Source organism: Paramisgurnus dabryanus, chromosome 24, assembly GCF_030506205.2.
Source record: "Paramisgurnus dabryanus chromosome 24, PD_genome_1.1, whole genome shotgun sequence".
NCBI classification, from domain to species: Eukaryota; Metazoa; Chordata; class Actinopteri; order Cypriniformes; family Cobitidae; genus Paramisgurnus; species Paramisgurnus dabryanus.
In genome coordinates, this window is record NC_133360.1 from 6,369,171 (window position 1) to 6,384,819 (window position 15,649).

The 15,649-nt window shown below is 37.9% G+C and overlaps 1 protein-coding gene across 2 annotated transcripts; it reads left to right on the forward strand.

Annotated features, from left to right (window-relative positions):
• The first annotated feature begins 1,231 nt into the window (after positions 1-1,231).
• Positions 1,232-11,502, forward strand: tbxa2r (thromboxane A2 receptor). Of its 2 annotated transcripts, XM_065244415.2 has the most exons (4): positions 1,232-1,426; positions 3,721-4,596; positions 8,007-8,140; positions 11,109-11,381. In XM_065244415.2, the coding sequence occupies exons 2-4, from the start codon at positions 3,802-3,804 to the stop codon at positions 11,239-11,241; spliced, it is 1,062 nt and encodes a 353-aa protein (XP_065100487.1). In that variant the 5' UTR covers positions 1,232-1,426; positions 3,721-3,801; the 3' UTR covers positions 11,242-11,381. The 2 variants fall into 2 exon arrangements, with proteins under 2 accessions (XP_065100487.1, XP_065100486.1); XM_065244414.2 differs by lacking the exon at positions 8,007-8,140 and having other exon boundaries at positions 11,109-11,502.
• The last annotated feature ends 4,147 nt before the right edge of the window (positions 11,503-15,649 follow it).

The window sequence follows — 15,649 nt, forward strand, 5'->3', positions numbered from 1 at the left end:
TCCAGCTGTATTGTCTATCTATTTGTCTGTCTATACAACCAGTCTTCCAGCTGTCTTGTCTGTCTACCTACTTAGAGAGCTGTATGTCTGTCTATCCATCTGCATGTCTGTCTGTCTCTATCCAAACTGATTTCCAGCTGTATTGTGTGTTTATTTATCTGTCTGTCTGTCTGTCTGTCTGTCTGTCTGTCTGTCTGTCTGTCTGTCTGTCTATCTATCTATCCAACCTGTCTTCCAGCCGTCTTGTCTATATCTCTTTGTCTGTCTCTCTGTCTATCCAACCTGTCTTCCAGCTGTACTGTCTGTTTGTCCGTCTATCTATCCAACCAACCTGTCTTCCAGCTGTATTGTCTATCTATTTGTCTGTCTCTCTGTCTATCCAATCTATCTATAATCTATCTATCTGTCTCCAGCTGTCTTATCTGTCTGTCTGTTTGTTTCCTTCACAATAATTAAATGTCTCAATTCGACTATAGCAGCATTTAAACATGCTGTTTTCTAACGGTAGCGGAATGTGTTTTGCAAGCCATGCTTAAATGCTCTTCTTCTAAGCAGAAACAGACATCATGTGCTCTGAAGGTCCATAACAGTAAAATATTTTTCGTTTAACAGCTCGAGCTATTTATGGTGCTCATTACAGCAGAAACGGCTTTCAGCTTGTATACGATCCAGTGCTAATACTCTCATACAGAAGAGCAACTTTCTTTTTGAAGATTTCTGGGTAAAGCCATTAGAGCACAGCACATCTTTAAAAAAAAAAATAAGTACAGCTAGATGTTTTCATGTACATGTAAAACATTTTAATATAATATTCACGATATATTTGAAGTATAATGCACAGCGGTCTTTTGACTATTAGTTAAAATGTTGATTATATCTCATAAGGTTCTGTTGTACATGAGACTTTATCTTAAACCAGTAAGCTAGCAAACACACCAACCTCATTGTGACATAAAACCACTCAGAATGCCTGCAATGATGCAAAAGTTTGAAAAAAATAGAAATAAATTTAAATTGAACTTGATCTGAAATCACTTTCACTGGCTTGCATTATTAATATGATGCAAAGTCATGTTCACAGAGCCATTATCAGCTCATGTAAAATTAAAGCAAATGTAAATGCACAGCAAACCGCAAACACTTTAAAGAGACTATCATCACTCATTCAGACGGGTTCTTTAACATTTCCGCGTTTTGGCATTGAGGAGTTTTTTCCAGAGACTCTTTCGGGGGCAGTCGCAATCATACAGTAGGAAGAAGATCAACATCCTCACGGTCATGTGTGTTAGAGCTGACGATCACAGATGTGTGAGAGCTTTAGCAGGATGAAAGTGATGACGCGCAGATCTTCAGGCTCTTTTGGAGAGACGCGCGTCACTGGAGGAATGCGCACTGGAGAGACTCTACAACTTTGACGCTTTCAGAGGTAAACTGGTTTTATATTTATGGACGTATAAATGATGTCTTTAGGCAATCATTGTTTCGCTTTACAAACATTGTTTTAGGATTCAAACGTTGAGTTTTATGCGTTTCCTCTTGCGCGTTGGAGACGTACGCGCCCATGAAAGATAAGCACGTGCTTATGCATAAACTCGAGAAACATTGCTATCTGTTGTTTGTTTGTAAGCTTTACAAACTTAGCAGGTAAAAATGTCATGGCCAGAAATAAAATGACTTTGTCAGGAGATATAAAATGCGCGATTAAAAAGACCATTAAACGCAAAACCATTGTTTGTGTAATTCAGTTTCTGAATATGTAGCATTTTATTTAAACTTATCCGCATTAAAAATACTGTAGTAAATTCCTACATTCTGTCTTTTTGAAACCTTACTGTAGTAAATAAGATATATTCAAGTATTTAGAACAGTTCATTGTAGTACTACATAATACTATAGTATGCATTAACAAAATGTAGTGGTTACTATAATGCTTATGTATTTTGAATATATAATACTGCTGCAAAACGATTAATTGCAACTTATCGTTTGCAAAATAAAAGTTTTAGTTTACATTATTTTTGTGTTCTGTGTATAATAATTTATATATATATATAATTTATATGATATATTAATATAAATACTTAATATATTTTTTTTCTTAAAATTATACATATATGTGTGTGTGTATTTACATATACTGTACATTATTATTATACATAGCACACACACATATGATTTAAACTTATTTTGCAAACGATTAGTTGCGATTAATCGTTATGCAACCCGTTATTTTATTTACATTCATGCATTTGGCGGATAGTTTTATCAAAAATACATGTTTGTGTGTTTCCTGGGAATCGAACCCATCATGAGCTTTGCAATGCTTTACCATTCGAGCTATAGGAACCCTAATTATATCATAACTTTAGTAATGCCACTTATCGTTTTTGCTTATATTACAGCATTAATGCGATTTGCAGCTATAGGTCGAAAACCCGATCTCTGTGAATCGATCTGAAAACTGACATCTTGTCTGAGTCTCATTTGAAGGAATCTGATTAGCTTAGTTTGGTAAAGAAAACGTCTCCGGCTAATGGTAGTTTGTTTTGGAAAATATCCTGCGCACAAACAGAATCAGTTTCAGGTTACCGTATACTATATCATCATTACTGTAAACCAGAAGACAAACAGGATCTCAATCCATCATCACCAGTCAACTTTTATCCCCTCATGTATTCTGATGTTTTGTGAAAAATAACATCTGAGATTATACAGCACTTAAAGTATTGATCTAAACTTAGAAAGCAAACAGTATTTGTAGATGAAGCCACTGATGTTTAATAAAATAATTGGCAGAGGCGAGGAGCTGCTTCATATCCCGTAGGGAAACACCGGAGAGGGATTTAGATCTCATCGGATGGCTCAGTGTAACAAATTATATTGCATTCCTAAAATCTCTTAGTTGACTTCCTGTTTTTTTATTTCAATCTTCTCAGCATCTTCAACAGAAGCTTTAGAGTTGAAAAGGTTAATGGATATGAGAGAAGTGCATGAATAATACAATAACTGTGGATTGAATAATAGTACATGATGTGTAGTAATAATGTAAAACAATTATATGAATAATGTGAACCTTATATACACTTAAAAATAAAGGTTCTACCCAGCAGTGGTGGCTGGTGACTTATTTTTTTAAGGGCGCACAATGCTAATTTCGTCATTAAAGATTTGCGCAAAATTTTTTATAAAAACCCTTTAACTTCCAAAATGTTTTTATTTTATGGCATCGTTTTAAAAGAGACTTTTTAGGCTATAGAAAGTTACGAAAAAAAAGATTCAAGAACCTGAAGATGTGTCTACAATGACATCACTGGAAAGCACATTTATTTTTAAGATGAGTGTATTTATATTTATATAAGTAGGCTTATGTCTCATCCAATAAGATTTCATAACCAGAACTATCTTTTTTATTTCAGGTTTATTGTTTACAGGACCTGACAGATTTGATGTACAGTGTAATATCTGTATTGATAACGGTCCATTCCCACACTATGCTCCTAGTTTTAGTTTGTGTTGAACATCTGCTCAGACGTCTGTGTGTTCTGTTTTATTGCAGATGCTTGAAAAGAAACATCTGACTAATTTATTCCAAAACAATATCTGAAAACATTGCGTCAAATCTGAGCAGAAACTAGAATGTGACATCAACAGCTAACATGGTTTGAATCAAGAATGTACCTTGTTTTTGACTGTCGTTTTATCTGTGTGCTTGTTTACCAGCTCAGAAGATCCATAAAGGTTCACACCATGCAATAATCCGAAGTCCTTTATTCTGGAGAAGACCACTCATCTGTTAACATCATGGATTCATCGCATTCCTCCAGCAACGCAACCCCTCTGTGCTTCTCCATCAACAGCCCTCCGTTCGAATACAACCACACCGTTGCTTCGGCGTATTTCTCGGTCGTGTTTAGCGGACTGGGTCTCAGCTCCAACCTCTTCGCTTTGGTGGTGCTGGCCAAGACGTTCCATCACACCAAAAGTCGCGCTCGTTCCAACTTCCTGCTCTTCCTCGGCGCCCTGGTGTTCATCGACTTCATGGGACTACTGGTGACGGGCTCCATCGTGGTCTCCTTCCACATCACGCGCTTCAACTGGCGCGAACTGGACCCTCACTGCCACTTCTGCAACTTCATGGGCATGTCAATGATCTTCTACGGCCTATGCCCGTTGCTGCTCGGTGCCACCATGGCCATCGAACGTTTCATAGGCATCAACCGACCGTTCGCTCGTTCCTCGAGCATGACGAAGAACCGAGCGTGCTCCACGGTGGTCATGGTTTGGATTACGGCCGGCTGTATCAGCCTGCTGCCCCTCACCGGGCTAGGAAGCTACCACCTGCAGATGCCCGGCTCCTGGTGTTTCCTCAACATCAGCTCCAAACCTCTGGATATGACCTTCAGCCTGATCTTCTCGCTGGTCGGCTTGTTGTCGATCGCCGTGTCCTTTCTGCTCAACACGGTGAGCGTGATCACTCTTCTGAAGGTGTGCTGTGGACAGGACAGCCAACAGCGGAGACGAGATTATGAAGTGGAGATGATGGTGCAGCTCATCTTGATCATGGTCATCGCCTCCATCTGCTGGTGCCCACTACTGGTATGTTCTCAGTACCTGTGTACCTGTCTCCATTCAAATTACATTTTAGATAGATGTGCAACTTTACACTACTTCTCGTAAGTTCTTGTAATTGTCCACATCCGGTCTAATCGACTGGTTTTGCATCACTACTTTTATCTATCTATTACTTATTCATTTTCGGCATATATAAATGAAACTACGCAGGTACGATAATTAGGTCAGATAGATTTAAGCTTACATTGCTTTAATATGAAATTGACGTTGAGGAACATGCTGAATCGTATGAGGGCGTCTGATAAGACCAATGCCACAAAGTCATTTCCTGTTGAGCGGAAGAACAGGAAGTCCTCCCAAACAAACATGCACCCACATGCAATCCACCTCAGAGTTTCACCAAATATGAACGACATCGTAAGTCAATCAAGGGTGTTATGTCAGATTTTGGGGTGTATGAACACCCAGAATGTCGCCTTGGATCTCTTGTGTCCTGGTGTGATATTGCTTGAGAAAACTCTGAATTTCAGGGGCGTGATCTGGATAATTGGGAATACAGTCTCTGGGAATTGTAAGGAAGTGACCTTAAAAAATAAGAATACAGGCTCTGGGAATTTTAGGGAAGTGACCTTGAGTACAGTAGGATGTATACATCTCAGCTGATACGCTACGACATCGAAATATTTGGCTGGTGTGTAGTGATGATAATTCCACATGATACTAGCCATATAATTGTCAGGACAGCAAAATAAACATCCTTATCATTCTTTATAAGAAGGGAGAGTTTGCATTTAGTCAACGTCTGTGGATTTAGTCTTTCATTTGATAGTAGATGCCACTTTGGGCTAAATGTGTGACATCCCACAATAAATACAAATCCCATATGAGATATAAAGAAGAGAAAATGGAAAGTTATGCTTAAGTCTCCTGTGTATCAAATGTTTCTCCTGAGAAAAAGATCTCACAAATGTTCTCACAATCACACAAATATTTGATATACTTATTTTAATTCTCCTAAGCACAGTGTTGTAGTCGAGTCCAATGCGAGTCCAAGTTAAAGCCAAGATCAGAGATCGAGGGTCAAGGGGGCGTCATGCACCAATATTTATTAAGGGGGCACAGTGTGCAATGTGATGACTAACTTTCATATCAAATACTTGTATTAATGTACAGTATAAATGGCAGAAGTGACATCTGAAATGGCATTTATGTTAATTTACATTCTGTTTAATGACTTGTTTAATTGTGCCATTAATGCATTTGCACAACAACTGCGTTATGTTATAAAATTAATGTCATTATGAATGCATAAAGTATAGAAACAATGAAAATGAGATAAGCAGCAGTCACGTGGTTGAGTTTAATGTTCAACGCTGCAAAAGCAACAATGCTGTAATCTGTACTTTTGTTTTTTTTAACCAGAACTTTTTTACACATCGAAAGTTAACTGTACATTACTGTACTTGGGATTGGAAGTGTTGTGAGCGTTTTTGATGACGTTTTCATTCTTTAGATAACAAAATGCAGCAGCAAGGAGCTCGCACTCAAACGCTGATGACGTCTGCGACTGCGTTATTGCGTTGTTGCGTCTGCAGCCACTGCGCTGTTACATCTGGAGCCACTGCGCTGTTACATCTGCGGCGATTGTGCTGTTGCATCTGCGGCGATTGTGCTGTTGCATCTGCGGCGATTGTGCTGTTGCATCTGCGGCGATTGTGCTGTTGTGTCTGCCGGCACTGCGCAGTTGCGTCTGCCCCACTGTGCTGTTGCTACTGCGGCGCCCACGCTGTTGTGTCTGCAGCCACTGCGCTGTTGCACCTGGAGCCACTGCGCTGTTACACCTGCGGCGATTGCGCTGTTGCGTCTGCGGCGATTGCGCTGTTGCGTCTGCTTTGTTGCATCTGCGGTGACTGCGCTGTTGTGTCTGCCAGCACTGCGCTGTTGCATCTGCCCCCACTGTGCTGTTGCTACCGCGGCGCCCACGCTGTTGTGTCTGCAGCCACTGCGCTGTTGTGTCTGCTGCCAATGCGCTGTTGCGTCTGCAGCGATTGCGCTGAGGCGTCTACGGCGATTGCGCTGTTGCGTCTGCTTTGTTGCGTCTGCTTGTTGCATCTGCGGTGACTGCGCTCTTGTGTCTGCCGGCACAGCGCTGTTGCGTCTGCCCCCACTGTGCTGTTACGTCTGCTTTGTTGCGTCTGCTTGTTGCATCTGCGGTGACTGCGCTCTTGTGTCTGCCGGCACTGCGCTGTTGCGTCTGCCCCCACTGTGCTGTTGCGTCTGCTTTGTTGCGTCTGGTTGTTGCATCTGCGGTGACTGCGCTCTTGTGTCTGCCAGCACTGCGCTGTTGCGTCTGCCCCCACTGTGCTGTTTCGTCTGCAGCCACTGCACTGTTGCATCTGCAGCGATCACGCAGTTGCGTCTGTAGTGACTGCGCTTCTGTGTCTGCAGCAGTTGCACTGTTGCGTCTGTCCCCACTGCGCTGTTGCGTCTTCAGTGCCTGACGCCTGAATGAAGCAATGTGTAACACAATCAAAACGGCAAAAACCTCTGAAAAGCGACGAGGATGTAGCACAGAACTGATAATATTGCATGTGCCCCCTCATTTTGAATCGGCATGACGGCTCTGAGCTTTATCTGGACTCTGACTCAACGCTTGATCTCTGGTCATGGTCTTGACTTGAGTTGGACTCGACTTCAACACTGCCTGAGCAATTTTAGGAGAAACATCTGAGATTAAGTTTATATTAAAATTCCAGCGCAACTGAAAATTCCATCTAATCTCCTGAGCTTTGAAAGAACAATAACATTTCTGGGATGATCTCATACTCACAAACCATAAGAGTAGATGAAAATGCATCCCAGATTGCAATAAATACATAAGGAATAATTGACGATGGGCCGGTGAATTATTCGAAAATAATTATGCCGGCCGTCATTATTACATTAAAGGCGGGGTGCATGATTTTTGAAAAAACACTTTGGACAAGGGAGTCGGGTCCGAGTACCAAAACACACTTGTAGCCAATCAGCAGTAAGTTGCGTGTCTACTAACCGACATCGTTGCCTGAATTGCATATGTGTGGGGCGGATCTATCAAAAGAAGGTCCTGATTCTATTGGGGTAGGGGCGTGTTTGTTTAGGTGATTTCAAATATCAACATTGGCTTTCAGAGATCATGCACGCCGCCTTTAAACGGCATGTCGTCAATTATTGCTCTGGTGTTTATGTTAAGCATTTATTGTTTTTGATCAGGTGTGTGTTTATTGAGAAATAATCAAAACCCTTGGAACATTTCTCAACCAATCGGAATAAAGCATTCAACGTTGTATAAAATACAATAAATAATTTCACAGCTTGTGTTTAGGTCCGATGCAGAGTCTTGATCCTTGAGCAACTCTTTTATTCAGTTTTCTAACTTTGTTTCTCCTGGACAGATTTACATATTGAGGACAGTTGTGTTGTCCGAACCTGTCCAGCCGCATAGCATTCTGTTTTTTCTTCGAATGGCCACCTGCAATCAAATATTTGACCCCTGGATTTACATCTTATGTCAAGAGTCTAGACTGAGGCGAGTAATCCAGATTACAATTTGATCGTCGTTCACACTCACTCATCAAACGCCTTCGACTGCTTTTGACGCTGTGCTGGTTGACTTCAGAGCACATTTACACTTGGTATTAAGATGCGTTTTGATCGATGTGGACGAGAGAGACACATTCACATTCACACCTGGTGTTTTAATCCCTCACTTTTGTCAACTTTAGACCACTTCTGTCCGATCGACCAAAATGCATCTTAACACCAGGTGTAAAAAGGTTGGAAAGCAAAAACGGCCGCTGCTAACTGACATCATCATCATCATCATCATCATCATTATCATTATCATTCACCTAACATCTGACAGTGGTAACCATAGCTTCTGCAAAAATGCATGTGTTATTACAGTTACTGTTACTGTTACTGTAAAGCCATAACAGATTATTATGGGTTTTATAAAAAGCACAAGTATAATAAATATGTAATAAATATAAATGTCATACATTATTTTTTGTTGGAAGCTGTGGTTACCATTTGACTTTTTTACAGGGTTGTATTATGTTTCACCGAATGAACTGTGTGCGTGCGTGTTTGAGCATGTGTGTTTAATCAAGTGTACACTTCGACAAGGTCTTTGATTTAAAAGTGCGTAGTGTAATACTTTAAATAGTGTTGAATCATTCCTATGTGTTCATGTTTACAGTAAATCCCTTCGGTATCTTGCAGGAATGTGAAAAGTGTCCAACACGATCGTGTGACTAACAAGTTGCTTAAACCCTTGAGATATGAAGAAATACTAGTGGCCTGATGTTTAATATCTGCGTTTTGTTACTGTAATTGTTTTTACAGTAGCAGGGTGAATCTTCTCCAGGTCAAGGATTAGTTGCATGTTTTAAATAACAGTTAAGCAAACAACTTTCCCTTAATTCTCACACATTTAATCTATCCAGACACTTTCATTTATTTATTATTTCTACAGGATGAGATATCATCCAGACACAGGCTTCGACGGGTTTATCTAATAAATGGTTTTGCGGGTGGTCATGAAAAATGTTACCAAATATACACAACAACAAAAAAATTTTAGTCAGCCAGCGCAGTAAGAAAAATAAACAAATTAAGTTTTGCTACATTATTAAGTATTTCTTTTTAAGTTTATTTGGTAACAATACATGAGCAATACATTTATTACAGTATTTATTATTCTTAGTGCATTAACTAACGTTAACAAGATTTTAATAAAGTATTAGTACACTGCAAAAACAGATTTTCAAGAAAACATTTTCTTAGTATTTTTGTCTATGTAAGATGCTTTGTCCTGGTGAGCAAAACGACCCAAGAAAATAAGTCTAGTTTTTAGACCAAAAACATCAAATTTAAGTGATTTTGTGCATAAAACAAGCAAAAAATCTGCCAATGGGGTAAGCAAAAAAATCTTGAACATTTTTCTTAAACACTAAATTCAAGAAAAATTCAAGAAAAATGTGCTTACCCCATTGGCAGAATTTTTTTTGCTTGTTTTATGCACAAAATCACTTAAAGGTGCAGTGTGTAACTTTTAGGAGGATCTCTTGAGAGAAATGCAATATAATAATCATAACTATATTATCAGTGGTGTATAAAGACCTTTCATAATGAACCGTTATATTTTTGTTACCTTAGAATGAGACGTTTTTATACACATACACTGAGGGCCCCCTTACATGGAGGTCACCATTTTGTGCCGCCATGTTCCTACAGAAGCCCTTAACGGACAAACTTTATTTTACTAAGTTGTCTCCGACGATGACATGTTTGTCCTTTGGCGGCTACCGTAGCTTCTCTATGTGTTATAAAAGCGAGGAGTGAGCCGTGGACTGAGACATTGGTTGCTATTCGCAACCTCACCACTAGATGTCGCCAGAATTTACACACTGCACCTTTAAATTTGATATTTTTGGTCTAAAAACTAGACTTATTTTCTTGGGTCGTTTTGCTCATCAAGAAAAAGCATCTTAATTTAAGAATGTTTTAAATATTTTTACTGAAAACACGACAAAAATAGTAAGAACATTGTTTCTTGAAAATCATTTTTTGCAGTGTAATTGTTGAAATTAAAATTAACCAAGATTAATAAATGCTGTATAAGTGCAGTTCATTATTAGTTCATGTTAACTAATGTAGTTAACTTATGTTAACTAATGAACCTTATTGTAAAGTGTTACAGTTTATTTTTCTTACCGCATTGGGAGATTTTTTGTTTTGACTTTATGCATAAAAAATGTATCTTGATATAATTTTTCAGATAACACGACTTTTTCATATTTGTCCGACACTGCAGCTTGATCTCAAGAAAATTCATAACCATTTTTAGAGGTGATTAATTTATACAAATTTTTACAAAAACATGATTATTAATTAAAAAAGACCCATCCTTAAACCCAACCAAACTGCAAAAAAAATGACTTTCAAGAAAAAGTTTTCTTAGTATTCTTGTCTTGATTCAGTAAAAATATCTAAAAATTCTTAAATTAAGATGATTTTTCTTGATGAGCTTGCTTGTTTTATAAAATCGCTTAAATTTGATATTTTTGGTCTAAAAACTAGACTTATTTTTTTGGGTCGTTTTGCTCGTCTTAATTTAATAATACATCTTAATTTAGGAATTTTTTGATAATTTTATTGAAACCAAGACAAAAATACTAAGTAAAATTGTTCTCGAATGTCATTTTTTGCAGTGCATTACTTGGGCGAAAACTAAATTATGCAAATGAGATACGAATTAGCCACCTTGTTAAACTTCACATAAGATTATGTTGAACATCGGCCTCAGATAACCTTCTGCTCTTTGCTCCTTCCATCACACAAATCCATTTTTCGAATCATCTCATAAACATTTTCAAGCCTGTGGCACCGCAGTGTTTATTTGACTGAAGTGAGATTCGAGCATCCACTGACGTTTGATAAACACACGGCCGGATTTGTTTCTCTCTCATCGTCCCTTTTTATTTTTTTCGCAGGTGTTTATTGCGAAGACCGTGTTGTCGGGCAGCAGGCTCGAAGTTCGCTACCTTCTTCTCTGGCTTCGTTTTGCGACGGGGAACCAGGTCTTGGATCCCTGGGTCTACATCTTATTCCGACGTTCCGTACTGAAACGTATCTACCCCAGGATGGATTGGTCCCGTGGCTCCATCATCAGCCTGTACCCGTCCTTTTCCACCTCTATTCGCAAGCTCACGCGCGGCTCGCTGGGAGGAACGCTCGGACAATTGGAAAATCCAGACGGGGCCAAACCAGATGATCCTTTGTCAGAACAGAACACGTCGGTCTCCTCCGAATCTCTTAAAAATTAAGACGCAAATCACTTCTTTACATTAGCAATGCAAAGGTCATGGAATACGTATATTATCAAAGTATTGATTGAATGCACCGCAATGCGTCAATGTAAACAAAACGATGGAAAGCGTGAGTAGCGTACTAGAAATTTTTATTTTGTAGCTTTGTCCTGATCTGTAAGTAAACACATTCACACTGAAGTGTGCATCAGATTCAAGGTTCTGCACGGCTGTTCTTCATCATGCATCACTTTATGGTCCACTTTGTCTGAGTTCTCTTGCCGGGGAAAAATCTGGAGTCATTTTTAAGTGGACTCGTCTGACAGATACCTACAGATGCCATTATAGGAGTTTTGCAGACTTGGATGATTTCAGGAATTCTGGCCTGTTTCCCGGACATATACACTCCTTTCACTTACTGATAAAACTTTGAGGACCACACAGTTTGTTAAAGTGACATTCAAGCACAATTCACAATTCTGCGTGTAAATGTGAAAAGAGAAACACACGCTCGCTTTCGTCTTGGAACATTTTTAGTTTTTTTTTCTGGATTTTGGATGCTGTTTAATATAAGAATTAAATTAGTTGTCGTTTAATGCGGCTGTCAGATGGCCAGTCAACAATAGGCCCCGTTCCATGTGTGTACGAAAATGTGATGATTGACACAGAGGTAACCATGGCAACGTTTGGCCGTCTCGAGAGGTTATCATTCACAGCATATATTATAATACAACCCCAAAACAGAAAAAGTTGGGACACTGTAGAAATTGTGAGTAAAAAAGGAATGGAATAATTTACAAATCTCATAAACTTATATTTTATTCACAATAGAATATAGATAACATATCAAATGTTGAAAGTGATACATTTTGAAATGTCATGCCAAATATTGTCTCATTTTGGATTTCATGAGAGCTACACATTCCAAAAAAAGTTGGGACAAGTAGCAATAAGAGGCCAGAAAAGTTAAATGTACATATAAGGAACAGCTGGAGGAGGACCAATGTTTAGGAATAGGAATGTTGCCCCATTCTTGTCTAAAACAGGCTTCTAGTTGCTCAACTGTCTTAGGTCTTCTTTGTTGCATCTTTCTCTTTGTGATGCACCAAATGTGCAGGCTGGCCGTTTCAGTACCTGGATCCTTCTTCTACGGAGTCTTGACGTTGTAATTGATGCAGTATGTGGTCTGGCATTGTCATGTTGGAAAATGCAAGGTCTTCCCTGAAAGAGACGACGTCTGAATGGGATCATATGTATCTAGAACTTGGATAAACCTTTCAGCATTGATGGTGCCTTTCCAGATGTGTAAGCTGCTCATGCCACACGCACTCATGCAACCCCAAACCATCAGAGATGCAGGCTTCTGAACTGAGCGCTAATAACAACTTGGGATGTCCTTGTCCTCTTTAGTCCGGATCAAATGGCGTCCCAGTTTTCCAAAAAGAACTTCAAATTTTGATTCGTTGGACCACAGAACAGTTTTTCACTTTGCCAAAGTCCATTTTACATGAGCCTTGCCCAGGGAAAACGCCTGTGCTTCTGGATCATGTTTAGATATGGCTTCTTTTTTGACCTACAGAGTTTTAGCTGGCAACAGCGAATGACACGGTGGATTGTGTTCACTGACAATGTTTTCTGGAAGTATTCCTGAGCCCATGTTGTGATTTCCATTACAGTAGCATTCCTGTATGTGATGCAGTGCCGTCTAAGGGCCCGAAGATCACGCGCATCAAGTATGGTTTTCCAGCCTTGACCCCTTACGCACAGAGATTGTTCCAGATTCTCTGAATCTTTGAATGATATTATGCACTGTAGATGATGATAACTTCAAACTCTTTGCAATTTTTCTTTTAGAAACTCAGAAAACTATTTTTCGTCGCAGCATTGGGGGAATTTGTGATTCTATGCTAATCTTGACTTCTGAGAGACACTTCCACTCTGAGAGGCTTTTTTATACCCAATCATGTTGCCAATTGACCTAATAAGTTGCAAATTGGTCCTTCAACTGTTCCTTATATGTACATTAAAATTTTCTGGCCTCTTATTGCTACCTGTCCCAACTTTTTTTGGAATGTGTAGCTCTCATGAAATCCAAAATGAGCCAATATTTGGCATGACATTTCAAAATATCTTACTTTCAACATTTGATATGTTATTAATATTCTATTGTGAATAAAATATAAGTTTATGAGATTTGTAAATTATTCCATTCCTTTTTTACTCACAATTTCTATAGTGTCCCAACTTTTTCTGTTTTGGGGTTGTATTACAGCATTATGTTTTGCCATGAATCTTCTTCTTGGCATTGTGTTGTACACATTTGCAAGGTTGCTTCTCTCAGCGCTGTCTTGCAGTGTTGCCAGGTCCTCGTCTGTTTTGTACTTTTACCGTTGTGACGTTTTTAACCATTTATGGCTTTTGGCTCATGAAGCAATCAAGTTGTGATTAAAGTAAAAAGCTGTTGGTCCCAATATTTTTATCTTTAAGGTAAAGCATTAGGATTTATTTTGGGATTTATATTGTTTTTATGCAAGATCTGGCAACACTAGTCAGCAAACGCCTCTGTCATTTTCTGCACCGCGCATAAAGAAGACTTTTCCTTTCTAGGCATTTATTTTTTCAGAAGAGAGACCTGTCATGTCCGTGATGCACATTCAATTACTTTGTAAACAACTAGTTGTTCAGTTCAGTTATGTTCACACACAGAGTTTCTGTAAATGCGGTTGCCAGTCCTGTAAATTACTGGCCTGTGCATGTACGCTTCAAAATATGACTGTCTTAGGTAGTATTTTTGTCTTGTTTTGAGTACAAATATTTTACAATTCCTAAATCAAGATGATAAAAATATAACATTTAAGTAAATTTGTGCTCAAAACAAGCAAAAACATTATTGAATTAAAGGAACAGTATGTAAGAAATTTATATCAATGAATCATAAAATGGCCCTGATATGTTACTAGACATAAAAAGTGGAGTTGCAGCCCTCAACTGATGTTTATGTTGTCATTTTGTGTATTGGCCACCAGTTGTGTTATTCCAGTACCAGTTTTAGCCACAAGTTTTGTGATTGCAGTACCAGTTTTGGCCACAATCCTACATACTGTTCCTTTAAGTGTTAAGTGAATTAAGAAAAAACAAATTTTTCTTACCCCACACTGCAAAAAATTATTTTCAAGAAAAAAAAATCTTAGTATTTTTGTCTTGTTTTTTAGTAAAAATATCAAAAACTTCTTAAATTAAGATGCTTTTTCTTGATAAACAAAAAAGGCAGAAGAAAATAAGTCTAGTTTTTAGACCAAAAATATCAAATTTAAGTGATTTTGTGCTTAAAACAAGCAAAAAAATCTGCCAATGGGGAAGCAAAATATTTTGAACATTTTTCATAAACACTAAATTCAAGAAAAAATTGCTTACCCCATTGGCAGATTTTTTTGCTTGTTTTATACACAAAATCACTTAAATTTGATATTTTTGGCCTAAAAACTAGACTTATTTTCTTTGGTCGTTTTGCTCATCAAGAAAAAGCATCTTAATTTAAGAATTTTTAGATATTTTTACCAAAAACAAGACAAAAATATTAAGAATTTTTTTTCTTGAAAATCATTTTTTGGAGTGTACGCTTCAAAATATGACTTTGTTATTTAGAATTTTTGTCTTGTTTTCAGTACAAATATCTAAAAATTCTTAAATGAAGATGTATTGTCTAGATTAGAAAAATGAAAAGAAAATAAGTTTAGTTTTTAGAGAAAAATATAAAATTTAATTGAATTTGTGCTTGAAACAAACCCCCCAAAAAATCTTGAATTAAGTGATAAGTGAATTAAGAAAAAAAGTTTTTTTTCTTACCCCATTGGCAGATTTTTTGTTTCGTTATGTTTTAAGCACAAATTCACTTTAATTTTATGTTATTTGTGTAAAAAACTAGACTTGTTTTCTTAGGTCATTTTGTTTATCAAGAAAATGCAACTTATTTTTAGATATTTGTACTGAAAAAGACAAAAATACTAAAAAAGTAATTTTTGCACTGTACAGAATAGGATTAAGCACTAAAAGGTGAAGTGACAACCAAATTTAAATGCAGTCTGTATATATTTATGTTGATAAATGACACATTAAATCACACTTAAACTTACACTTTAAGCTAAATATTAGACATACAGGAGGTGAACATCATTGCTGTGTGTTTAATAAAATAATGGGAGCTGTGCTTTCTGTGTGGTCTCAAA